Genomic DNA, 26,618 nt, shown 5'->3' with positions numbered 1-26,618 from the left:
AAACCTCTCTCTCTCTCCCATAATATCTGAAACATTGAATCGAATTATTCTAATCATTCAATTCAACACGTTATTATGGACACTTAATACTTATTCTTCTCCCCTTCCACGCTATACCACCCAGCCTGCCTCGTGTACATTATAAGCAAGTGGGTCCCCCTCCTAGATTAAATTCCTCCATCGAAGGGTGCATCCAATAACTTGTAGATCACGGAAGGATCTCGACCGTACGATTGACGGAGCTCGATTATATAATATAGCTGAGTCAAAGTCAAAGATGGCTACCACATTCAAAGGTGTCAGTCATCCTATTCTATTACGATGGCTTGGAAAGAAGACTTGAATAAGATATAGTGTCATTCCTTATATTATAGGTGTCAAACTTGGCTTCTTAGTCCACGTAATAGCTAACAAAGATGATGATCATGTCAAAGAAGAGTGTCACGAATATTTTTCCTTCATTGAATTACGAAATTCTAGATGGAATCACGAGGAAAACACCTGGATCATAATTTTTTTGTGCAGATAAACCTACCAACTTCTACATAGAAATATTTATGGAGACGTAAATTGTATAGATTGAATACGTCGACTTTAACTAACTAACTAACTGGATAAACTTATCGGAATATAAATATAAATTTGAATATAAAGAAGGATAAGTAAATCTAGCAAGATATTATCCCGCCCCCTTTACAAACTTGATCATCAAAAAATTTCACCTCTAGATTCTTATTCCGTGAGGATCCATAAAGCTCTGCATACTTTCTCTTTACTAAATCATGATCACTGAAACGCCACTAGTCGAGGTGACATGAGAAGTTTTATTTATTTTTAAGTTTAAATATTTTTCATATGAAACTAAACTTAATTAATTTCTCCAATCTTCTTTTCTTGTCTATCATATTTCCTTTGAATCTTTCTTTATGTCACAATCAATATCACACAAACATGAAGGTTTATCTACTACGTCCAAAAGTGGTATCTTTCCTGAGTAACAAACTTGCTTTCATTTTCCAAAGCCACGTCATCAAATTAGAAGCCTTGTAAAAAAATAATGATGACACTTGGCATATTGTCTGCCACGTGTACTGGGGGGGGGGGGGGGCGGGGGGTGGAGTAGTTGTATTGATATATATTGAATAAAGGTGTTTAAAGTTAAGTGACGTCGAGGATCCTAACTAAACCTCAATTAGTTACTAGCATCATCTCACTTATTCATAACTCGACTTGCCTATTGGAATAATATTATAAGATAAGTCCACGGAAAGGCATTCCCCTTACAAGTACTTTCATATATAAGTATATCTAATTTTGTTGGTGGAATTGATAAAATATTGATGCGAGAATGTTAAATAGGTTCATTTTTAATGCGCAATTCTCGGATCTAGCGTTTGAACTCGTTGCCGTAAAGAATTTAATACAACAACAACTAATCAACCACTTCATCTTCATTCATGCAGATGAGGTGGAGGTAGGGGTGAAAACGGGTCGGATTAACTCCGACCCAGCTCGCTATCCGACCCGATTCGGATTGGATTCAGATAAAAAAAAAATTTCTATCCGATTCGGATACGGATTCGGATAGAATTTTTGAAAAAAAATCGGATACGGATTTGGATACGTATCGGATATATTTTTCGGATTCAGATACGGATATCGGATATCCGCATATTTTTTTAAAATAATTTACAGTTTTTAATTTCCTTATTTAAATAGTAAATATTAATATTATTACTAATAATACATTATATATTATTTATAGAGATTAATTTCTCTAATTTTATAAATTTGACATATAAAAAAATTATTTAGCCTAAAACTCTTAATAATTTTGTGTTAATTATATATAAATAAAATATTATAATTATTTTAAATTCAATCAATATCTGTTTAAGATCCGATCCTCTATCTGAAAATTATCAGTATCCGTTTAGTTAGGATATAGTTTTAAATTTTGCTATCCGTCTAATATTCGTATCCGAATTCGTATCCGGACTAAAAATATGGATCCGAATATGGATTGAGCACTATCCGATCTGTATCGGATCCGTTTTCACCCCTAGGTGGAGAAGTACTAGACTAAACTAATAGAAGGACAAAAATCTAAAGACAAATTCTTTCTCCTACTCTTATGATCATTCCTAGAAGGATAAGAGATCTTACTATTATTTTTCTGCTAAATTTAATCTAATAGCCGTTAACGAAGTACATACACAAAGGCAAATTAAAACAAAATGTCTAATATTTTTGAGACACTAAAAGCAAATTTCATAAGCTTTTCTTACTTAGAAGGCATATTAAAACGGAATAAGAAACAAGAGTTAAATTAAAGAAAGATGGAGGAGGTAATTAGGGTTTAGGAGTACCTTTGCTTGTCACCAAAGACATCAATGATGATGTGGCCAGAAGTCCTCTCTATGAGCATGAAGCCATAAGCAGCAGCAGCATAGACCAATGCTTGCTCATCTGGGGACTCACCTTGGTAGTCTATCAGCTTCATCTCTTGCTCAGGGGTGTCCACCAAAATTGGCACAATCGTATTGCAAGTAGCTAAGGCGAGGAAGAAATCACGAGCTCCATCTGCCTTTCTTCCAACCCCATCTCTTAGTAAACTTTGTAGCTCTGGATCAACCTTGATATTTGTCTTTGGTCTCAAGGTTACACCATCCACTGTTACAAAGATACATCCATGGAATCTTTGGTAAGGACTAAGGACTTGGGAGTATTAAAAACAATATGCCAAATTTAACTATACCAACTATGTTTAGCACCATATATTCTGCATTACTTAGTAATACAAAATATTTTGGCATATTTACATTTATTGCCACTGAGAATATTTAAAATATCATAATTACTACCGAATTATTGGACTGCTTTTTAAAAAAAAAAAAAAACTAGTTTGCATCCGTGTTAATAATTGCTTAAAAACTTAAGGGTTAAATTGAAAATAGTGAAAATATAAGGTGTGAAATGCAATTCAACATACCAGTAACAGGAGGCCGCTCGATAACATCGCCATCTATCCCGTTGCTGTAATCCGTCCCACACACACTAGCACACTTGAACTCCATCTTATTCTCGGTTAAAGTTCCCGTCTTATCCGAGAATACGTACTTTATCTGCCCCAAATCCTCGTTTATGTTCAGCGCCCGACACTGGAACCTGGAATTAGTCCTCTCATCAAACATACCCTTATCCTGCACCATGAAGAAAGCCTGCCCCAATCTCACCAATTCCATGGATATGTACAAAGATATCGGGATCATTATCTGGAAAAGTATCACCGAGCTCATAAAACTGAACACTACCCCCAACCCCTCCCCATACCACTTGTAATTATCCTTATCCGGGCCCGAATAGTCCTTCTTCCTATAGTACGGCATTTCGTCGAGCGCATTGCGGTGGCGATGCAACCACAGCCCGGCGAGGAGGGAAACGATCGAGCACAAGAGGGCGAGAGCAATGGCGAGCAAGATGGTCTCCCGATTCATGTGGGCTTCGAGCCGGCTTCGCTTGGATGGAGCTCCGGAGTTATTGAGCATGACCTTGGTGTCTTTGCCAGTGTAGACTGCGACCCCGATGACCCACCTCGTGTTCTTGATCTCGCAGCCGCGGAGGACGATGTTCGACGGCCCAAGCGAGAATCTTTTCCGGTCTACTTCGATGCTGGCTTGGAAGCCGTAGATATTTCTGTTGGGCTTCTCGCATTTGATCAATCCGGACATGGATTGGGGAGGAATCGAGAGAGTTTCTTGCTTGGCGTACCGAGTTTTGAGGTTGGATTCGCCGTCGAGGTTGATGGTCTGGATGTAGGCGACGCCGGTGGGGTCGCTGGTGGCGAGGAGGACCATGTCGCAGGGGAGGGTCTCGTTCGCGGTGACGCGGATGAGCTCCCCGACTTGGATATCCTTCCAACGCTTGTGCTTGAATTCGCCATCGATAAGTACGGCCGCTCCGCGGCTGTTCTCGGTGCTGTCCGACTGGTGTCGCCGCCAGTCCTCGTACGCGTCCTTCACCGCCGTGACGCCGAGGACGAAGGCTAACGGAAGGACGGAGGCGACCGGGGAGAAGACGCCGAGCTGGGGGACTTGGTTCAGCGCGGCGAGGACGAGGAAGTAGACATAGGCGACGCGGTGGAACTGTTCGAATAAATTCCTAGGAAGGAAAGTGAGGATGGAGTACTTGGTTGTCCGGATTGAATTGTTCGGGAACTTGACCGGACCATTGGTTCTCGACACATCATTGATGTAGATAAACCGCGCTTCCTCGTCGGCGATCTCTTTTTGCGAGCCGAGCCGCTCGGAGTTCGACCGCCTGGAATTCTTGCGGTCCGAATTCTCGACGAAGAAGCCTCTCTTCGAGCTCGACATCAACTCCGCTAGCGACGGCAACGCGTCCCGGGACGACATACTTCTTCTCTGAGATGGAAATGATCTCAGGATCGGGGACGGGATCGGGTCCGGCAATTTGGCGTCTTCGGGCGCTGTCGGCTGGGCCGGCGGCGAGGATGGGATCAAGAGAGGACGGTTGGAAGCCATGAATAATAGGACAGTTGGATAAATGATTAATTAGAAGAGTAGAGTATATGAAAGCATAGTAACTATAAGACAGAGAGGAAGATGGTAATGTGAATGGAGAAAAATGGGATTATGGAAAGATAAAAGTCGAGAGAGAGAGAGAGAGAGGGAAATGTATGAAAGTCTTCTCCATGGAGTCAAGAACTTCTAGATAAAGAGATCTCGGGCTAGTTTGGGTGGCATTTGGCGTTGGTTGTTATTAGCATTTCTAAGAAGCTGCTTTGAATTGGAAATTCCTTAATAAAATTCATTAATAACATCATGCCGTTCGTCAGCCACAAACATATGTTTCAAAATAATGCGGCAGTCGTCTTCTTCTTCTTCTTCTTCTTCTTCTTCTTCATGGGATTTCCTAAAAGCCGGCTAAGTCTAATGGATACTCATAGATGACTTCTCTTCAGATGTTTCTAGTGATCGATCATATGGACTAACTGGATGTAAATATCCGTTCTAAAATTGTCCTTAGAGATGATTTGATGGCTTTGGGTTTCCTAATCCTGTAATTCCATGTTTAATTTTACGTTCTAGATGATTGGAAAAGATCAAACTTCCCAAAGAATTACCGGTATCTAACTTTAATGGGAACACATTTAATGCTCGCATTCAACTATATTGGGTGGATATAGCCAAACTATATATATATGCTCTTCTAGAATAGTTGATTTCATAAAGATGGGATCATGGGAGAATAACTGCGTAATGGGAATCTAACTGTTATAAATCTTGCCATTTGGTATTAACTAACACCCTGAAATGGAGGCGGGTATCTGCATGAGTTGTATGGGGAGGACAGTTAGGCACACTTAAATGTGGATTTGTTAATTTAGATGCAATTAATTAGTGTGGGTGGATTTATAATTTGTATGGGCCCAATCTTGTTATTAGTAGACACTCTTACGGGCCGAGCCGAAGCATAAACTGGGCTATTTCGCGATTCTCAATGTTACTGTTTATTATAGGGATAATTACATTTAAACCCCGTTCCCCATTTTTATATTATACGCCTCTCTTAGGGATGGGGTAAAGGCCAATTCTAATTCTTACATTCCTTCTTGGTTGCTTGGCCATGTTTGAACACCCTCAAATCAGGTATGCAACATTAAACCTCCTTATTTATTTTATCAGTCTCACTGCTCTTAACTATGTAACACTTTTTTGTCGCTATATATAAATATAAATCCTCTAAACTATCTTTTTTGTTAGTTATCTATTTAAATTTTTATATTTAAAAAAGATATATCATGTGACTTTCACGTGATCGATTTTTGATGCTCTAAAGACTATTGTACACATATATCTTGACAAAAAAAAAAAAAAAAAAAGAGATTCTCTGAGGGTAAGATATTATTTGACGTTTCTAATATCACTCTCAAGAGGTTAAAAGATAGTAGACAGTTGATGAGGTCCTGTCTCAAAAATTAAATAGGGGGGAGGGACTCTTCCACCTTCTTTGTGAGGTCCCCCCACCCCCTCATTTTCTCCTATTTATCTTGTTTTTCCTCATCCTAGCTCCATCCTCCGTCAATTTTTTTTTTCCTTTCATCTCCTCCAACCTAAAATCCCTTGGCATCTCGGCTTCACTGTGGGCCCTTGTCTTCCTACGCCTCCTTCCTGATTATTCTCCTTGTCCTGTTGTTGCTGTTCTTCGTCGTTAAACTCATCCCTAGTCCATGCCTTTCGATAATCCTTGTTTCGGCATCCTGAGTTATTTGGACAATGCCTAGCCTGCTCTCACTCCTCGCCTTTGTCGCCGCCTTGGGTCACTGGCCACAATGTCACCACTTCCCATCGTCCGCCTAGTTGCAACCCCATCTTCGTTGCCTCGAATGTTGTTATCATACCTAAATTTTGGGTTTTTTGTTCTATCTTTCTCTTTCCTTAGCATGGTGGAGGTTTGGGGTCTTGGGTTTTCTATAGTTTTGGATGGAGTCAAATGATGTCAATTCTCTTATGCTTGCCTTCTTCCTCTAAGCCTTTTGCTATGCTCTCTGTGGTGCTGTCCATATTGAATAAGAGAGAGGCTTACTTCTAGGAGCGAAGAATTCTTTGCATATATTCTTATTTCTATTGTTAGTTGCTTGTTGCTTCTCTTTATTATGGTTCAGTTTGCGTTTAGCTAAGTGTAAAACTTGTTTCCATGGTGTAGCCCTACCTCCCTTTATATTTTAGTGCATGTTGTATTGTTTACTTGAAGCTTAATGAGTTTATAACTTTCTTTCATAACGACTGGATTGCCCACTTTTGGGATTTGATATATAATATTAAATTTTAATGCAATGTTAAGGACTTCTTTGGAAAAAATAAATATTTAGCAAACATTACGCATATCTTGTGTCATTTTACAAATCTTGCACAAATTCTCCTACTCGCAATTTCTGTATACACTTAGTAACACATTTAATTCGGAAGAAAATAAATCTACAATTCCAATTCAATTCAAATTTGTAAAATTAGAACATCTAATCTCTAACCTTTCCAATCCTAAGAAAAATTGGAAACGTAACCACCTTGACAGCGCTCCCATCGCCACCCCACGCCTTCAAGAAATCACCCACCGTACGTTCGGTCAGCAGCTCCACCCCCTTCTCCTGAGCCGTCTGATACGCCGACCACGACCGGACGTACGTCAGATACGTCTCCAAGTCCATCGCGCTCTCCGCCGCGAAATCCACCGGCCCCGTTCCCTCCTCCCCGTCCACCGGATCGAACGGGAAATCGATGCCCCTGTACTCATCCTCCACCGTCCGCCTCTCCGGGGCCCAGTAGGGCTCCGCACAAGTGTACACCCGACGGAAGACCGAGTCCACGGCGGGGTCTACCTCGGCGAGGGTGTAACACCAAACAGCGAGGACGCCCACGTGGCGCTTGAGGATGGAGCGGGCCTGGGCGTAGAAGGTGGGGAGGTCGAACCAGTGGAGGGCCTGGGCCACCGTGATGAGATCCACGGTGGATGGGTCCGCCACATGGAGGTCGGAGAGGGAGTGGGTGGGGTCTGGGGTGTGGATGTAGGTGACGTTGGGGAGTTTGGGTGCGTGGGAGAGCTGCTCTTCGCTCGTGTCGGTGGCCACGACGTTCTTGTACATCTTGGCTAGCTGTGGGCGATTAGGATTAACAAAAGGATTTATAGCAAATTTAATTAGTAAAGAGTAAGATTAAAGATTGTCTTACGGAAACGGCAGCCTGCCCGCTGCCGGTGCCGACATCCCAAGCTAAGTCGTGGTTTGGCGTCTTGGACGCGATATACTGGAAGAGCTCCGGTGGATAACTCGGCCGAGTTGCCGCATACTTATCCGCCTGCTTGCAGAATAGATTTGCCATTTCCTTCTATCTATGTAATCTATCTATCTATCTATCTATGGAAGAGATATATAGGAGAAGAGTACTGAAGGAATCTGACTGCTGACCCAACTAAACATTGACCACAATTGTGGATAACAATGTTAACTTTCTCCATAAGCTACCGTATAACTAAAGTATTTTTACCCAATTGCCCTAAAAATATCTCTCTTGTATAAATTGCTTAGAATAATTCTAAAGCTATCTAGTATTAAAAATAAAAGTCTTATATTTTGCAGGCTGAATTATCTCATATAACGTAAGGAGATCCAAAGAAAAAGAAAAAAAAAAGACAAAAAAACCCAGATTGCTCAACTAGGCGAAGAAGAAATCTGTCACTAGCCATCTTTAATGGATTCCAACCCTAAATAATATTATGAAAAAATTATTCGGTGGTTTGATGATTTTGCTTGATTCGGTTAATGGCTCGGCAGTACGATTTGTTTGGAGGAATAACTCGGCAATGCGATGGCTTGAAGCAGATTTCGATGGCGTTTGGTTCGGAGCAATTATTCAGCGACCCATAAGACTTGAAGCCTAGACTAGGCAGCTAAAAAGTTTGGTGAAGCCTACATGCCTCTATATGTAGGGAGGGTTGGCTCTTTGTTCAGCCCATATCTAACTTTCAGGTTCATGAATGGTCACAAAAAATAATCTGTCAGAAATGATTCGGCTTATAATTAACTTGTCAATTGACAAAAGTGATGCCTATTTTTATAGTTTAATCATCAAATAGATATTATTAGACTCGATGGATCGATCTTATTAATAATTAATATTTTCAACCTGACATTAGCATCAGATTGTTGGTTTGAGTTACATGATCTCACCTTAACAAACTCAATTTGCTAAACTGTAACAGCAAGATGATCACATTCAATTCCACCATCAATGCTATCCCTAGTTATAACTTGAGTAATTATGTGATCCCTCTCAAGATCATTGATGACATTGATAAGCGCTTTAGGTTCTTCGTTTGGGTTAATAGAGACAAAAAAGGCTGTCACTTGATTAATTGGAATACTATTAACTTGCCTAAAGATAGAGGGGGCCTAAGTATCCTCAACCTCAGGTTGGCTCGTTTGGCCTTCATGAACCCCATCATCTCAAACTTACTCAATGCTTGTTCCCTCCGTTGGGTTTAGCTCATGACAAGCAAATATGGGAGATTCAATCACATTTCTAATGCGGCCTCTAGTCTTAAAGATGGCTTCATTAAAAATATCAGTGATGGTAGAAATACCTCCATTATGCTCGAACCTTGGCTCTTTCTATGCCACTGTCTTTTAAGTCCACTTACCTCAACATGAATGTAAGCCTGGGAAGAAGAAAATGGCTAGATTAATGCATAGGGGCATGTGGCATACCGAAAGAATTTTACAATGGTTTGGTCAGAATATGTGTGATATTATCTAGAACATTAAGCTCCCCCGCTACCCTTCCAATGACACCTAGGTTTGGGCCGATGACCCTCGAGGTCTGGCCACCTTAAGAATGCTTATAATTTCCTTATTTCCAAATTCCATCCTTACAATAGGTTGACCTAAAATAGAAGCTTATTTGGAACTTGCCTATAGCTTCTCGTATCAATACCTTTCTTTGGAAGCTCACTTGGAATCGCTTGCCTACCAAAACTAGACTCCTAAAGCAAGGTATGCATATGGACCCCCTATGCGACATTTGTGGCAAGGATATTAAAATTGCCAACCACATTTTTCTTGATTGTAATATTGCCAAGCAAATCTGGGATCTAAACTTGTCAGTCTTGGGTATCCACCTGTCTTTCAATGGCAGGTGGCTTGAGGGAGATTGGCTTAAAGAGGGAGGAAACTTACTTAAGGACCGAAAATATTTTATTCTTGCACTGATTGCTAATTCTTTCTTGCAACTCTGGAAACACAGAAATGCTACAAATTGTAACTCTCTTTCTTACCCCGCCTAGACTAGTTGGTGCACCACTATGACTATGACTATGACTATGACTATGGAATATCTCCAATTGAACAACAAGTCTCAGCAAAAGCACATTCCCCCACCACTCATCCAATGGTCGTCGCCCTCATAGTTATGGGTCAAGCTCAACTGTGATGACTCTTTCAACTTGACCAATGCTAACTAGCTCGCTAAGTACTCTAGGATAATTGCATTGCCTTTTTTGTGGGATGGCTCAGGTGTGTCTAAGTTTACATCCATATTATGTTTTAACGCTGCTGGCATCTTGCTCTAGTTAGGTAGCAGAGTGTAATCGTTTTAGGTCGTCTTGCCTTCTCAGTTTAATGCAATTTTAATCACAAAAAAAAAATCATTTTGCCAAACCAATTAACACTAGGAAGAAGGTTAATAAATAAATAAATAAATGAATAAGAGGGCAATTTTAAAAGAGAAACCCATCACAACACATTCCATTTTGTGGCATTTTAGATCATTTTCTTTTATGTTTTAATCCACCATTATAATTTTAAGTTTTTGTTCATTTATTGTCCCGATTGGCGAGCTATCGCTATTCTTTCTTTGTGAGATTTATGAGGCTGTATGACTGCTAGTTTAATAAAACTAGTAAGACTAGAGATTTTCTATTCTAGTGAATTTGTGAGGCTACACTCTACTCTTAATTTTTTATGTGTGCTCTTGAACTTCATTCTCTACATTATATATAACATTATTTACTATAGGCCAAGCATAAGGCTTGTATTAAAAGTCTATCACTTAATTCCTCTATACTGTGAATTAGACTACATTGATGTATTCTTAAAAATTAATAAATTATTCCAACTTACAACCTTTTCCTTAAAAAACTAAACTATACCAGCTACATATAAACCAATCTCCACTGAATTGAATTATTGATTGAAATTTTATTAATAAATACCAAATTTGGGTTTTCGATAAATATTCTACCAAATTTTAAAAATGCAAAAAATAAAAATAATCAAATTGGCATATAATTGGTTGGCTTCATGTTATTGACACGACAATCTATAATGATACAGTATATTTCAAGTAGATGTTTCAGTTACACAATAATTCTCAGTAGTGTGTTTAGGATGCAAAATAAAATCTAAGCAATTCATGTATAAGATTCTCAATAATTTTATACATATATTTTAAATAAAAATTATATATATATATATATTGTATTTTTTTATTTTTTTGTTTGGTTGAAAAGTATAATAATTATCTTAAATAATTTTATTAAAAATTTATATTTAATTATTTAAATATAATAAAAAATTTACTTAAAAAATATTCATAATTTTATCACACTGTTAATCTGTAATAAGATTTTGTGCATAACTTATACGTAATTTGATCAAAACATACATAAACAAATATTTAATCATAGATTTATATTTTTAAAAAAACCTAATTTATAAATAGTTACTCTTCATGTACAAACCAATCACCACCTTACTAAAGGGATAGCTATTTGGTCAGTTTGCGGTCAGTTTGCATCAAAGTAAAGACGGAAAGAAAGAAAGGAATCGAGCTATATTATATGCCTTCCCCAGCCCGAAAGAAGAAGAATAGGATCCAATTCCAGTTGTATTATGACACCCTTCACTTTAATTACCTCTGTTTCAAGTCATTCTTCTCTATGGTATTTATTTGCTTTCTTTGCTTTGGAGTTCTAAGAGATTTAATCATTCTAGAAATGGCTCTAGAAATAGTGGGAGAACATCTTGTTTCAGTCGTTGTGGACGGGCTAGTTAGCAAGTTAGGCTCCCGGCTAAGGTCGGAGCTTGGACTGGTATGGAATTTTAAGAATGACCTCGATGACATGAAGAACACCTTGATCTCCATTCAAGCATTCCTCAACGATGCTGAGAAGCAATCTCATGAAAGGGAATCTGTGCGCACCTGGTTGAAGAACCTCAAAGCTGCTGCCTACGACATTGAAGACATGTTGGACCAATTCCAGTTCCAGGCCCAAAACCAGTCAAAGGATACCAAGGTATTGAAGTACTTCTCCTGCTCCATGTCATTTTTTTCTATGAGCCTCCCAATTATGGCTCACAAATTGAAGTGCATGAAAAAGAGACTAGACAATATTGCATCCAAAAGGAGCAGATATGGTCTGAAAGAGGGGTCTATCACTAATTCACAAGAAGTAATTGAGGGTCGCACGACCTTCTCCGCAGTGAACAAAGATGAAGTTTTAGGGAGGGGTGAAGAAGCGACAGAGATAATAAATAGGTTGCTGTCTCCCAGTGACGCTGTCTCTATTATTTCTATAGTCGGCATTGGGGGATTGGGGAAGACGACGCTTGCCAAACTAATCTTTAACGATGGCAGGATAAAGGGGGTCTTTGAGCCGAAGATATGGGTTCATGCTATGGACTTCAAACTGGAGAAATTGGTCGAAGATATATTGTTATCATCTGGAACTGCAAATAGGAATAGCCTTGGCAATTTGGAGTCCAAAATCAAAAGAGCCAAAGAGATTCTAGACGGGAAGAGATACTTGATTGTCTTGGACGACGTGTGGAATGAAGATCAGCAAAAATGGAAGGACTTCAAGCAGGTGCTACAAGATGGTAAAGGAGATAGCAAAATAATAGTGACTACGCGTAGTGAACGAGTTTCTTCAATCATGAGTGATGAAGCCCCACATAAGTTGAAGCTCTTGTCAGATGATGTTTGCTCAAAGTTGTTCGAGCAAAGGGCATTCCGGTCAGATGGTGCGAGAGATCAAAATCTAGTATCAATTGGAGAGAAATTAGCAAAGAAATGTCAAGGTGTACCTTTGGCAGCTAATGTTCTCGGAGGCATGCTCTGCTTTAAGAGTGGGGAAGATGCATGGAAGGAAGTATTACATAGTGAATTTTGGGAATTGAATAAAGAGGAAGGTGGATGCATGAATGAAATCATATCCTCTCTAAAGTTAAGCTATCAATATATGCCCTCTTCATTGAAATTATGCTTCGTTTATTGCTCTATGTATCCCAAAGCCTTTGAGCTAGACAAGGACATGCTAATTCAGCAATGGATTGCTCAAAGGTTCATTCAGAAGGAACATGTTGGTGATTATTATGTCAACTATCTGCTGGCCATTTCATTTCTTGAAGAAACTGAACGAGAAACTTACGAGATGCACGACTTGGTATACGATCTTGCAACATCTATTGCTGGGCATGAAGTTTCAGTCTTAGAAGCTGGAAAGAGCCAAAATATTAATCTCGAGGAGTGTCGCTATGCATCAATGATCAATTATGATGAACCATTAGTGTTCCGGAGAGATTTACCGCGGAAGGTTAGAGCACTACACTTCCAAGAATGCAGGTCTCTTCCTAATGATATCTTCTCATACACTAAGTATCTTAGAGTCTTAGAATTCAGTATTAATTCCAAATATCAGCTACCGACTTCAATATACAAGTTGAAACAACTAAGGTGTCTCAAAATTTTGGGCAACTTTGAAGGAGTAGATACAAGGATAGGAAAACTTTGGACCTTAGAGACACTGATAATCAAAGAGTCCAGTTATCTTGAAAGTCTACCTGAATCTCTGGGCAATCTTGTGAATTTGAAGACATTGAACATCGGTTGGTGCAATAATTTTGGAAGTCTACCTGAATCTCTAGGCAATCTTGTGAATTTGAAGACATTGAACATCGGTTGGTGCAATAATTTTGGAAGTCTACCTGAATCTCTAGGCAATCTTGTGAATTTGAAGACATTGAACATCGAAGGGTGCAATCTTGGAAGTCTACCTGAATCTTTAGGCAATCTTGTTAATTTGAAGACATTGAACATCAAAGAGTGCCATAATCTTGGAAGTCTACCTGAATCTTTGGGCAATCTTGTGAATTTGAAGACATTGAACATCGGTTGGTGCAATAATTTTGGAAGTCTACCTGAATCTCTAGGCAATCTTGTGAATTTGAAGACATTGAACATCGGTTGGTGCAATAATTTTGGAAGTCTACCAGAATCTCTAGGCAATCTTGTGAATTTGAAGACATTGAACATTGAAGACTGCTATGATATTGAAAGTCTACCTGAATCTGTGGGCAATCTTATGAATTTGGAGATATTGAACATCAGTGGTGGTTCTAATATTCGTGCTCTTCCTGTATCTATCGGAAAACTTACTAATTTGCTGCACCTCAACCTCTCCTTTTCTAGAAAACTTTGGGGAATTCCTGACTCGATTGGGAGCCTCCAAAAGCTACATTCATTGAACTTATGTGGTTGTATAAATCTCAAAAGTTTACCTGAATCTCTAGGTAATCTTATGGAATTGAGAATACTAGACATTCAGAGGTGTGGGCTTATTGAGTCACCAAAAGCTATTCGTGACATGACACATCTAAAGATCCAAAGCAGTGAGCCACTAGAATTTGGGCCTGCGACAAATATAGAACTTTACCTTATCGATGGTCAACCTAATGCATATGTGGTGTGCAACATCGCTCATGCTGAGAGAACAAATTTAAATGAGAGAGGAGGGAGTATCAAATTTCTAACATATGAATGTGAGAATGCGGATGGAGGGGTTGCGGAGGCCATGCTAGAAGCACTCCAACCACACCAGAATTTGCAGGATTTATTCATTTTCAGATACAGTGGCACAATGTTCCCTACTTGGATGAGGAATCAGATAGAGTCATTTCTCCCAAATCTGGTCAAGATCGCTCTTTTTTGTATCTCTGATTGTGAACTCTTGCCCATGCTAGGGCAGCTGCCTAAGCTTGAGATGATAGGTATTAAGGATATGCCAAAAATAAGGAGAATAAGTGACGAGTTCTGTGGGGCAAAAAATACGGCAGGGACATCATTCTCCTCACTGAAAATACTAATGCTCTATAATATGGCGGAGCTTGAAGAATGGGTGACTGCTGTAGTGGTAGGGGATGGAGAAAGAGGAGCATCCATGTTCCCTTGCCTTGAACAGTTGAGAATCTCTAATTGTCCGAAGCTACGAGTACGACCAGGTATTCCACCATCAGTTGAGACATTGAATCTAGAAAGCTCAATGCTACCACTTCTTATGGGGCTAGATGTTTGTGATGGAATGTCCCTAAAACACTTGAGCATTAGGTGGCTTGAAGATATGATCAGTTTGCCAGAGAGCATCCGACACCTCTTCACCTCTCTCGAAACCTTGAAAATTGATTATTGCAAATCATTTACCACACTTCCAGAATGGTTGGGGGAACTCTCCTCGTTGCGATCCTTGAAGATCGAAGGTTGCGGACTCATCGATCGTTTGCCTGAGAGCATTCAACATCTCACTGCACTAGAGACGTTAAATATCTGTCCATGCAGCGAGAGCTTAGGGAAACGCACTGAGAAAGAGACGGGTGAAGACTGGGATAAGATATCTCACATTCCGAATATCAGAATATCAACAAGTATGTAACCATACCATCCGTTAATTAATTTGTCGCCTAATACGTTTTCTTAGTCACATTTCTTCTTTGCTAGCTAGCTGATAATCTCCTCTCATATTTGTAGCATTAGGTTACACTTTGCCTCCTTAGGGAGTTGTGAGAAGATTAATGCCAGCAGCAAAATGAGTATAAAATCATATTCCATTATTTATTTATCTATTTTCCTTTACCTTTGAGCTGACTGTTTTAACATTGCTCGCTCTGTCTCCAGGCCTTGCCGTGAGGCTTCTTCCCTCCCTCCAAGTCCAAATTATTTTGGTCATCACATCCTACAGGAAACGGAGTTCCTCAATCTAGCATGACAATTTATTTCGACAAAATAAAGAAAACGGGATCAAAGCACCTTTCTTCTGCTATCATGTGTTTGTCTAATTGGCAAAATAAATACTAGTATATATTGTGTATCAAAATTATATTGTTTGATGTTTCTCCAGTACAGTGTGTTTGCATTTCAATCTCTACTTATTGTGTAAGTTTGCAATGTAATAAAGTTTGTAAGTTTGCAATGTAATAAAGTTTGTTTATCCCTATTTGTAATAAGATTGAAGCTTGCGTACTATAATTTTATTTGCCACGGTTATTTCCCCATTTAATTTTATTGTGTAAGTTTGCCATATACAGAGTGTGAAGCAAGATTGTAACTGCTTTATGTAAGCTTTAAATTGCTGGTTAGGATGGTTATTTCTAATCTGTCTCATTTTTCTCAGCAGGGGAAACAAGTACTTGGATTGTTGCTTCTACTTACAGCAGCAGTCTAACGCAACAGAATAATCTGGCATGCAATTAACTTCTCAATAGACAGAGATTATTCTGGAGCCTTTAATGGAGATCGCAATCACTTTGCCGGCACCGCCGACGTTGGTGATCAGTACCAGCTTGAAGTATGCATGGCCATTAATGGTGAGCTGTACCAGAAGAATTACCAGAAATGATGTTAATTATGCTTCTTACCTTCTATACTAGACCCAGGAAGACACCATCCATTGTCATCGGCACATCTGATCTCAAAGTAAGCTCCACACCTCTGCCCATTGTTGAACAGAGCAGTGCTTAGTGCTGCTGTGTTACTCCCATATCCTTTCACTGTAGATGTTTTCATATCCACAAGCTCCTCCTAGAGAAGAAAGAAGAGAAGAATAGTTCTGACAAACTGAAAACTCAACTGTTACCAGTAATAGAGAACATCAATCTTTTTCTATGCCTTACTTGTTTGTTTTTTTATTAAAACTACTATTCCATACACCCATAAAGATTTTATCGTAATTAACAAGTCAATTAACCTTCCTATCTAATAACTATTCCATAAACCCTAAAAAGGTTGGTGATTGTTTTTGAAAAAGAGTTCTTAGAGTTACAACATTTTTTCACCAACAAGATTCGTCTCTTTTTCAATGCACTAAGACTTTCGTCTTAAGGGTCATCTAGATAAAGAATCAATCTCGATGGCTACTGAGATTGGAGATCAATCACGGAAAGCGGTGAATTGCGAGTTATAATGAACAAGACTAAGTGAAATAAAATTGTAGAGTTATCGACGAGTTATTTTATAAGTCAGTCTTGTAACTGCTACAAGTTTAGTAATTGGTTTTAGTTCGAATTTGGATCCGTGATTTTTTTTCGTTTTAGATTTTCCACGTAAAATCTTATTGTTTATCTCTATTTTACTTTTTTATATTTATTCCACATATTTATTTAAGCAAATAATTAAAATTATTGTCTAGTATTTAGATTCATATGCGTGTCTAAGTAAGTTTTTTTAGATTATTTTATTACCTCGAGCATACAATCAATCATGGTCTTCGTGAATACTTGGATGCGAATTGGGTGGGTAATCAAGATGATCACATTCACTCAGGCATTCATCATCTCTCTTGGCTCTAACCCCATCTCCTGGAGCACAAGAAAACAATGAATTATTGCTCATTCCTCGATAGAGATCGAATATCATTCCTTAGCCACTACAACATCGGAACTCATTTGGCTTCAGTCACTCTTTGCCGAGCTGCCTTCCAACTTTTGGCTGCCCTTCTTTCTTTTCAGACAACATCGGTGCTATGCAATTAAGTATAAATTTAGTACTTCACTTAGGCAAGAAACACATTGCGATAGATCTTCACTTTGTCCGTGGCTTCATCAACATATTTCTCACATCTCCCACCAAGGATTAGCTTATTAATTTGTTAACTAAGGCTCTCTCTCTCTCTCTCTCTCTCTCTCTCTCTCTCTCTCTCTCTCTCTCTTCAATGATGCCAAGATCCTCACTCCAAGATAGGCGTGGCTAATGACACCTATATCTTGCAGGGGTGTAATATGTAAATATCCTTTCATGTGCATCAATCACACTCCAAGATTATTGCACAATAACGACCCCTGCACCTTCTATTCCTCCTCATACATTCCTTGTATAAGTAAGGCACAATATCAGCTTGCTTCCTTTTTCAGGTTTATACCATTGGCTCAACTGCTTACCAATGCTCATTCTATCATTATATACTCTCTAAATTCTTAATACAAAGATGAAAGAAGAGTACTCAAATGAGAGATGGAATTAGACAGAAAGTCAGTTGGTAATTTGGGTGCTTAACTAACATTTCGAAATTGGTGATTGGTACAAGGTTGAAGATGGCATGGCTATTAACGGGGAACTTAATGAGGTAATGCCTCTCTTCTTTGTAGAGTTTCAGATTTAGGTAGACATGATTATCGGACGGGCCGGGCCGGGTTCGGGCTAACCGGGCTTAAGTATTTGTTCACAGCCCGACCCACCAATCACTCGGCCCAACCCATATTTTAACTATTTTTAGAATTTTTTTAACTATTAGCTTTATTTTTTAAAAAAAATATTTATATTCCTCCATTTAAAAAATAATAAAAATAAATTAAATTTTTTTAAAGGTGTGCTTAAAATATTGCAAAACGGTACAATACCAAAATTTTTTATTGTAGTAATCGTAAATTACTGTAGCAGAACGGGTAAAGTACTATAGCAGACGAGTGCGGCACTATAGCAAAACGGGCGGGCCTAGTTGCGGGCCAAATGAGCGGGCTTTTGGGCGGGCAAAGGGCTGGCTCGTGCCGCCCATGGATAGTTTGGGCTCAGGCCGGGCCTGGCCTAAACCGGGTCCGGGCCGAGCTTAACCCGGTCCAAACCGGGCCGGGCACGGGCGGGCTGGATCATGTCTAGATTTAGGGTTTAGAGTTTGGGTGGTGAGAAAACGACAAGGATGGTGTGAGGTGCAGTGATAAGGAGTAGCGGTGAGGAGCGATTGTGGCGGCGGGCGTGGTGAGGAGCTATGGTGACGAGTGCGGTGAGGGGCGACTGTAGCGCATGGGTAAAAGTAGAGAGGGAGAAAGAGGAAAAGGGGGTTTCTCTTCTTCCCTAGCCCGTCAACTAGGAGAGTGGAGCGAGAAACTCTAGCAAAGCTAGGGCCGGCGCTGAGGTGAGGAAAAAGTTGAGTGAAAAATCAAAGTTTTCTCCATCTTTGACCATAAGTTTGAGCATGAACACAGTCGAATTAAATGAGTTAATAGAGATCCATATTCAGATCCAACTGATTTGGATATTAATTTTAGCTCTGCTTGCCGTTGTAGATCCCATATGAATATGATTGCAATGTTGAGATAGTGTGGGCATGTATCCAGAATCAATTTAGCACATGGCAACTTTGAACCGAAAAATTGATCCAGTTGTTAAGAATCATAAGTAAATTACCTATGACTACTTTGAGAATGCATCATTTCATATTAACTTCTTTATCTTAGATATTTCATGTAAGAACTTCTTTCAATAGGTTCTTTGTAAATAAAGTAATTCGTTGTGATTTGAGGACTCCTCCTTAGCTATTCAAACCATTAAACAGCTAATTACTAATTAAGAGATCACTGCCACAACTTCTCGATCTGCTAGAATTTATGAACTCATCACAATGACCATTCTAGAGAGAATTAAGCACGTAAAAAGAAAATTACGTTTTCAAATGAAGGAGAGAGATTGGCCATTGATGTATAGTACCAGGTTGAAGTCTGAACTTATCTGTATGTCTCTCCCTGCTTTCCACAGGGCCCTCGGCAAGAGAAAAGATTTTAGATTTGCAGATTTCAGAGAAGAAAGCCAAGATGGGAGTTTTAGACGCTTGGAAGGTTTAAAATTATGTACATATCTAGCTTATGTTTTTTTGATAGGCAAAGTTTGGACAGTCAAAAGAAGCACCAAGCAGTCAAAATGGGGATATTCATCTTGACGTATCTCAATTATCTTCTGGGAGTTGGCGTTTTAGTTAAAAGATAAGAAGCAAGAAATTTTGGTCGTATTTGGTTTTGGAGGACTTCGACCAAGTTTTCGTCGGCTGAAGAGGAATATGCGTGTCTTTCAAAATAGAATAAAAAAAACCAATTGGGATCCACTTGCAGCTAGCTGTCCTCTTGTCTTCTACCATTACTAAATTCAAGTAATCCATGTCAATGAAAGCCTGCGCCGCGCCCAAGACTTCGGAGTCAACCACAACAAGCTTAACTCCATTGCAAGTCATTCATCTCTCTGGCATCCAATTTCCTTTCTTCACCCAGGGGTTCTAGGAGATCTAGTCGGCATGGTGATTGTGGGAGAACTTCTTGCATCTGCCGTTGTGAAGGAGTTAGTTAGAAAGTTAGGCTCTGGGCTATGGTCGGAGATTGGACTGCTATGGAACTTCAAGAATGACCTAGAAGACATGAAGACCACCTTGCTCTCAATTCAATCAGTCCTCAGTGATGCCGAGGAGCGATCTTTGAATGACGAATTTGTGCGCGTTTGGTTGAAAAGGCTCAAATCTGCAGCCTATGAGATTGATGACATGTTGGACCAATTCCAAATCCAAAACCAGTCGAAGAATACAAAGGTATTAAACTATTTATCCAGCAGCTCCAAGTCAATATTTTATCTGGATCTCCCAATTATGGTTTACAGATTGAAAGATATGAGAAAGACTCTGGACAAAATTGCAGAAGAAAGAAGCAAATACAGTCTGACAGAGGAGGCCATCACTAATCAACAAGAAGTAATTGAGGGCCGCACGACCTTCTCTGCAGTGAACAAAGATGATGTTTTAGGGAGGGGTGAAGAAGCGACAGAGATAATAAATAGGTTGCTGTCTCCCAGTGACGCTGTCTCTATTATTTCTATAGTCGGCATTGGGGGATTGGGGAAGACGACGCTTGCCAAACTGATCTTTAACGATGACAGGATAAAGAATGCCTTTGACCCTAAGATATGGGTTCATGCCATGGACTTCAAAGTGGAGAAATTGGTCGAAGATATATTGTTATCATCTGCAACTGCAAATAGGAATAGCCTTGGCAATTTGGAGGCCAAAATCAAAAGAGCCAAAGAGATTCTAGACGGGAAGAGATACTTGATTGTCTTGGACGACGTGTGGAATGAAGATCAGCAAAAATGGAAGGACTTCAAGCAGGTGCTACAAGATGGTAAAGGAGATAGCAAAATAATAGTGACTACGCGCAGTGAACGAGTTTCTTCAATCATGAGCGATGAAGCCCCACATAAGTTGAAGTTCTTGTCAGATGATGTTTGCTCAAAGTTGTTCCAGCAAAGGGCATTCGGGTCAGATGGTGCGAGAGATCAAAATCTAGTATCAATTGGAGAGAAAATAGCAGAGAAATGTCAAGGTGTACCTTTGACAGCTAATGCTCTTGGAGGCATGCTCTGCTTTAAGAGTGGAGAAGATGCATGGAAGGAAGTATTACATAGTGAATTTTGGGAATTGAAGAAAGAGGAAGGTGGACGCCAGTCAGAGAATGAAATCATATCCTCTCTAAAGTTAAGCTATCAATATATGCCCTCCCCATTGAAATTATGCTTCGTTTATTGCTCCTGGTATCCCAAAGCCGTTGAGCTACACAAGGACATGCTGATTCAGCAATGGATTGCTCAAAGGTTCATTCAGCAGGAACATGTTGGTGATTATTATGTCAACTACCTGCTGGCCATTTCATTTCTTGAAGAAACTAAAGAAGAAACTTACAAGATGCACGACTTGGTGTACGATCTAGCAACATCTATTGCTGGGGATGAAGTTTCAGTCTTAGAAGCTGGAAAGAGCCCAAAAATTAATCCCGAGGAGTGTCGCTATGCATCAATTATCGAATATCATCAACTATCGGAGCTCCAGAGAGATTTACCGCGAAAGATTAGAGCACTACACTTCCGAGAATGCAGGTATCTTCGTAAGGATATCTTCCCATACACTAAATATCTTAGAGTCTTAGAATTCGATTATTTTTCCGAAGAACATAAGCTACCGACTTCAATATACAAGTTGAAACAACTAAGGTGGCTCAAAATTTCGGGCGACTTTAAAGTAGATACAAGGATAGGAAAACTTTGGACCTTAGAGACACTGATAATATCACGCAATTCGATTATCGAAAGTCCTCCTGACTCCATAGGGAGCCTTGTGAATTTGAAGACATTGAACATCGAAAACTGCTATGCTCTTAGTAGTCTATCTGAATCTCTGCTCAGTCTTATGAATTTGAAGACATTGAACATCAAATTTAGGTATAAATCTTTGGAGAGACACATTATTCTTAAATTTTATTTTCGTATGGAAAAAAGGACTGCACTCGTGGCTCCTTGGCTTAAATGAGGGTTGTGACTTCACCTTCTAAGGCTATTTTTCATCTTTTATTTTTTAGTCACATTTTAAGGCTATTTTCGTCTTTTGTTTTTTATTTCATTTGGCTTATATAAAAGCTTGTAATCATCTTTTATATGTTAATGAATATTTTGAGAGCTTTTGCCTATTGAGTGTTTGTTGGTGGATTTCAACGTCGATGGATTCCGACACCCCGATTGGTAGATTCCTCGGGTTTAATTATTTCTCCCTACTTTTTGTTCTCAACTCTACAATCAAAACGTTATTCTGCATCATAATTTCTGAGGAATCTTATGAATTTGAAGACATTGAACATTAAAGACTACTATGATATTGGAAGCCTACCTGAATCTGTGGGCAATCATATGAATTTGGAGACATTGAACATCAGTGGTGGTTCTAATATTCGTGCTCTTCCTGTATCTATCGAAAAACTTACTAATTTGCTGCACCTCAACCTCTCCTTTTCTAGAAAACTTTGGGGAATTCCTGACTCGATTGGGAACCTCCAAAAGCTACATTCATTGAACTTATGTGGTTGTATAAATCTCAAAAGTTTACCTGAATCTCTAGGTAATCTTATGGAATTGAGAATACTAGACATTCAGAGGTGTAGAATGCTTATTGAGTCACCAAAAGCTATTCGTGACATGACACATCTAAAGATCCAAAGAATTGAGCCACTAGAATTTGGGACTAATACAGATATGAAAGAAGAGAAGGTACTGGAGCAGAGTACCTCAATGAGAGATGTAATTAGAGAGAAAGGTACTGGAGCAGAGTAGTTCTGACTAACTGAAAACTCAACTGTTACAAGTAATAGAGAACATCAATCTTTTTCTATGCCTTACTTGTTTTATTATTTTTATTACAACTACTATTCCATATACCCATAAAGATTTAATCGTAATTAACAAGTCAATTAACTTTCCTATCTAATAAGTCTCTGTGTGATTCTTATTTACCCCTAGAAAGTGATATTTACATAATAAAGTAATTATCATTAACATCTTGTCACATGAGGTTTTATTATCAGACAAATTTCTTATTTTTATTGTGTCAAAAATATACCTTCGTTGGTTTGTCTAAGTTAGAATTACCATCTGGATGAAATTTAACAATGTAATATCTACAAGGCCAAAATAAGTTTTTCTTTTTTTGAATTATATGAATCTTATTCTCTTTATCTTATTGTTTGCTGATTAATTATTAATTATTATCTAATAATTAACTAGTTTTTACAAAAACGCAGTTTGCTCGTGGAATTGTTATGTTACACTTTCTTCAATGCATCTAAACACACGGATTACGGGCTCCTAATATGAATTTAATCATGCTTAATTTAAGAAAATTGATCTCTTTGCTGGAAATTGATGCTTGACGTATAAATGTCTAGGATTGAAAGAGTAGAACTAATTAGCTATTGACCACAAATTCCGGATCCAATAAGACTAATATATGCAAAAGTAATCAACTTTGAAGCTGTTTCTTGTGAAAACGTTTCAAATATCATAATTACCATCAAAATAATTGAGTCCTCTTAAAACTATCATTTCTTCAATTAAATCTAAACATAATTAAAACTGAACTAAGATTAAGACAAAATTATTTTGCTCTTATATAAATTTCTTAAAATGGTATGAAAGTTATCTAATATTATCCTCGTTAGAAACAAAATAGCTGAGGATTAGATAGACGTTTTAACTCACTTATCTAAAATAAAACTAATTGAATTTTACATGACAAACATATAACGAAAGCATATATATTATCATATCTTCGTTATTTGAAATATAATCGGAATTATTTTGTATGGGTCGAAAAGTTTATCTAATTTTTTATGACTTTTGTCTCTAATAAGAATTTTTGAATTCAGAAATTTAGTTGGATTAAATATGATGAAAAAAATAATGACCAAAGATTATAAAGAGATAAAGAGCCGAGTTCTCGTTTCGAGGAGAGTGTACGTTGCTGGTCCCGCTAACGTTACGGGAAGCAATGTTAAAGCTTGCGAACGAATCTTAGAGCCACCTGAAGATGTTTTGAGAATGATACAGCTCGATCATCATTAGCAACTCTCAAACACAAAGGGCACGGAGGTTCATGAATTTGGATCTTTGGAGTAGTCTCATTCAGGCAATCTACATGAAAGATATTGTTGGCGGTAACAATCTAATTCTAAAGAGATCACAATAAATTCGATCAAAATAATATAAATCACTTACAGATTACAGAATATAAAATTCTGAATAGTCGAGTCTAGTGTTGGACACTATCTCCTTAAGACCAATTTGCCCTCCACCGATTGCTTCTGGAACAGTGGACGTCGGTCTCCCAGGATACAACGACTGCCTTGCACTGGAAAGGAAGCATCTTTCTAATGCCTTGATTGAACCTAACTGTGCTGTACTCTCTTTCGGATGCAGACTTGCGTGCGAACCGAACCGAGCCGGGCGGCGCGCGTGTGTGAGTTAAGTTGCATAGTAACCTTTACCCACAAAATAAGTACCCCTTTTGGGGCCCAAAGCCCATAAGAAGTTTGTTACTTATATACCATACTAACATTTCTCAAATATCCAATATGGTACTAAACTTCCTTTTCTTTATTTTTTCATTGCCATGATACCCACTTTAGAGCCAATTTTCATTCACTTATTTTCATGGATTTGACTAAGTGAATATTTGACAATAAAGTACACTTTGAGCTAAATTAATTCTACCATTAAACCATCATTAATAATGTGTAGGTCCCACTTAAAACTTTGCTCAAAGTTAATAAAAATTCATGTCAAAAACATGAAATTACCAACAGATATGTCCGCATGGAAGAACCCCCCACTATTGGCATATCGCTACTTCTAAGAATCATGTTTGAAATTCAAGGGTACTTTTTGCCACAGTAATCTCTCACACGACCCACATTTCTCATATCTTACTGAATTAGTAGGGAATCTTTGTGATTCTTATAGGGGTGTACATATCATTTCATCTATTTCAGTCCATCACCCAATCTCCCCCTCTATTGTGTATTGAGCTTATATCAATTTCATCAAAATTAATAGAGCTTTCATGAAATACCCACTTCTAAAAATTCGCGTGTTATTCACGTGGAGCATGTCCACGTGATTCCCACATGATCAGTCAATGGAATAATCTCACCATGTATCTGAATAAGTCAAGAAATACCATAATAATCAAACAAATAATCCTGAATTATAATATCACATGCCTCAACAAGCCTCTAGGAATACAAGTCCATCACAAATTTGCTAAAACATAAATATCCTCGCAGGGGCTAAGTCCAATTGAAATAATAGATTAAACAAATGCTAAAAATAAGGAATGAATATGCTACTCCTTAATGTCCGCATCCTCTATAATCATCTCTGAAATATTTTCGCCAAAAATGGCGGTGAGCACAGGGCTCAGTAAGTAAAATCTAATAATAATCTAAGAATATTACATGATAAGTAAAAATGCAATTCATAACATGTTAGGGAAAAATGTACATTATGACTTTTAATAGCTTTCATCATTATAGCTTATTTTATATAGAAATCCACACAAGAGTCGAGTCACAATAACATATCTCACATAGCATCATACAAATCGAGGGGGACTAGTCAACTAGAGGTATTATCGCCCATACATGCCTGGCGACGCTGCATATGACCGGTTGTCTGTGGCCATCAGACTAAGAACCCCAGTCGTGGGCCCATCAACATCGTTCTAGTAATCATCGCATAGAGCGAAATCATCACATACGACTGATAAGAGCACACAACTCAATAGACGCCCTGACCCTATGTCCTCGGGTACTGCTAGAACTACAATCCTTGCCTCTCAATCATCTTTTCTAATATCATACTAGTCAAGTCTCCAACTAGGGCAGTGTAATCACCTAAATGCTCCACCTGCTACCGACCTCAGGTGTAGGCCGCTAATATAATACTATATAATATACACTCTACCCCTAACCCCGGGTTGAATAGGTAAAAGGGCACTGCCTAACTGGAACTTGATTAATAGTGATACGTGCACGTGGTGCCATGACCTCTATTATTTATTTAACAGAATCATCACAATAACAGATATTATAAACAAGTATAGAGTCTATCATACATGTGCATTAAGTGATAAATAATACAAATAAGAACTGACATGTAATTAAATGCAAATATGAGATGTCATATAAGTTTCATAAGTAAGAAAACGACATTTAATTATCACAGGTAAGATATGACATAAGCATGCATTTTTAAAAACTATTATAGAATTCTACTCGCCTGGGGTATTTCTGGAATCCGTCTTACTCTCCTAATCAGTCGGCTCTTCTTGAATTTCAAGATCCTTCTCGCACAATGCTGAATCTAATAATTTATAAATAAAATAAACATAAAATTAATGGACTTATAAACTAACATCTTGTTGTGTATATTTAAGTTTGATTCTCTAGGTCCGAGATATTATTTGTCTTAATTAAAATAATAATGGTCATTAGAGCCGTTCACATTGTAAATGTGAAGATAATTGAGAAGACTAATAAATTCAAATACCTATTTTGATTTTGTATAGTTCCTAATTTTATTAATAACATGGTTGAGAAAATTATAATAATTACAATTTAGGTAGCTAACAGAATTAAGAAAAAT

The 26,618-nt window shown here is 38.4% G+C and overlaps 4 protein-coding genes across 6 annotated transcripts; 2 read left to right on the top strand and 2 right to left on the bottom strand.

The window, feature by feature from the left end:
• Positions 1 to 2,359: 2,359 nt before the first annotated feature.
• LOC140791175 (phospholipid-transporting ATPase 1-like) lies at positions 2,360 to 4,544 on the bottom strand. Its single transcript, XM_073141588.1, has 2 exons — positions 2,993 to 4,544; positions 2,360 to 2,673 (listed from the first exon to the last, which is right to left on the bottom strand). The coding sequence occupies exons 1-2, from the start codon at positions 4,542 to 4,544 to the stop codon at positions 2,360 to 2,362; spliced, it is 1,866 nt and encodes a 621-aa protein (XP_072997689.1).
• Positions 4,545 to 6,870: 2,326 nt separating this feature from the next.
• LOC140791521 (uncharacterized) lies at positions 6,871 to 8,022 on the bottom strand. The gene is made up of 2 exons (XM_073142135.1): positions 7,752 to 8,022; positions 6,871 to 7,675 (listed from the first exon to the last, which is right to left on the bottom strand). The coding sequence occupies exons 1-2, from the start codon at positions 7,899 to 7,901 to the stop codon at positions 7,043 to 7,045; spliced, it is 783 nt and encodes a 260-aa protein (XP_072998236.1). The 5' UTR covers positions 7,902 to 8,022; the 3' UTR covers positions 6,871 to 7,042.
• Positions 8,023 to 11,336: 3,314 nt separating this feature from the next.
• On the top strand, positions 11,337 to 15,875 carry LOC140791420 (uncharacterized). Of its 3 annotated transcripts, none has more exons than XM_073141983.1 (3): positions 11,337 to 15,274; positions 15,378 to 15,439; positions 15,525 to 15,875. In XM_073141983.1, exons 1-2 carry the CDS (start codon positions 11,416 to 11,418, stop codon positions 15,401 to 15,403), a joined length of 3,885 nt encoding a protein of 1,294 aa, XP_072998084.1. In that variant the 5' UTR covers positions 11,337 to 11,415; the 3' UTR covers positions 15,404 to 15,439; positions 15,525 to 15,875. The 3 variants fall into 3 exon arrangements, with proteins under 3 accessions (XP_072998084.1, XP_072998083.1, XP_072998085.1); XM_073141984.1 differs by lacking the exon at positions 15,378 to 15,439 and having other exon boundaries at positions 11,753 to 11,871; positions 12,213 to 15,274; XM_073141982.1 differs by lacking the exon at positions 15,378 to 15,439.
• A 3,624-nt stretch (positions 15,876 to 19,499) lies between these two features.
• On the top strand, positions 19,500 to 22,766 carry LOC140791174 (putative disease resistance protein RGA1). The gene is made up of 2 exons (XM_073141587.1): positions 19,500 to 21,956; positions 22,253 to 22,766. Exons 1-2 carry the CDS (start codon positions 19,903 to 19,905, stop codon positions 22,749 to 22,751), a joined length of 2,553 nt encoding a protein of 850 aa, XP_072997688.1. The 5' UTR covers positions 19,500 to 19,902; the 3' UTR covers positions 22,752 to 22,766.
• Positions 22,767 to 26,618: the final 3,852 nt, after the last annotated feature.

The sequence above is a fragment of the Typha latifolia genome, chromosome 6 (genome assembly GCF_019914945.1).
Source record: "Typha latifolia isolate L0001 chromosome 6, TyphaL0001v2, whole genome shotgun sequence".
Taxonomy (NCBI): domain Eukaryota; kingdom Viridiplantae; phylum Streptophyta; class Magnoliopsida; order Poales; family Typhaceae; genus Typha; species Typha latifolia.
The sequence above is the reverse complement of the archived record's forward strand: the minus strand, read 5'-3'. Positions and strand labels throughout refer to the sequence as shown.

What these genes read in the sequence shown, in the direction of transcription:
- LOC140791175 (XM_073141588.1), bottom strand. Translation starts at nt 4,544, where the DNA reads ATGGCTTCCAACCGTCCTCTCTTGATCCCATCCTCGCCGCCGGCCCAG. An exon ending in CGAGCGGCCTCCTGTTACTG is followed by an intron (nt 2,674 to 2,992) that starts GTATGTTGAATT and finishes TCTTTGTAACAG; the next exon opens with TGGATGGTGTAACCTTGAGA.
- LOC140791521 (XM_073142135.1), bottom strand. Translation starts at nt 7,901, where the DNA reads ATGGCAAATCTATTCTGCAAGCAGGCGGATAAGTATGCGGCAACTCGG. An exon ending in GCGGGCAGGCTGCCGTTTCC is followed by an intron (nt 7,676 to 7,751) that starts GTAAGACAATCT and finishes AATCGCCCACAG; the next exon opens with CTAGCCAAGATGTACAAGAA.
- LOC140791420 (XM_073141982.1), top strand. Translation starts at nt 11,416, where the DNA reads ATGCCTTCCCCAGCCCGAAAGAAGAAGAATAGGATCCAATTCCAGTTG. An exon ending in GAATATCAGAATATCAACAA is followed by an intron (nt 15,275 to 15,524) that starts GTATGTAACCAT and finishes CTCTGTCTCCAG; the next exon opens with GCCTTGCCGTGAGGCTTCTT.
- LOC140791174 (XM_073141587.1), top strand. Translation starts at nt 19,903, where the DNA reads ATGGTGATTGTGGGAGAACTTCTTGCATCTGCCGTTGTGAAGGAGTTA. An exon ending in GTGGCTCCTTGGCTTAAATG is followed by an intron (nt 21,957 to 22,252) that starts AGGGTTGTGACT and finishes ATAATTTCTGAG; the next exon opens with GAATCTTATGAATTTGAAGA.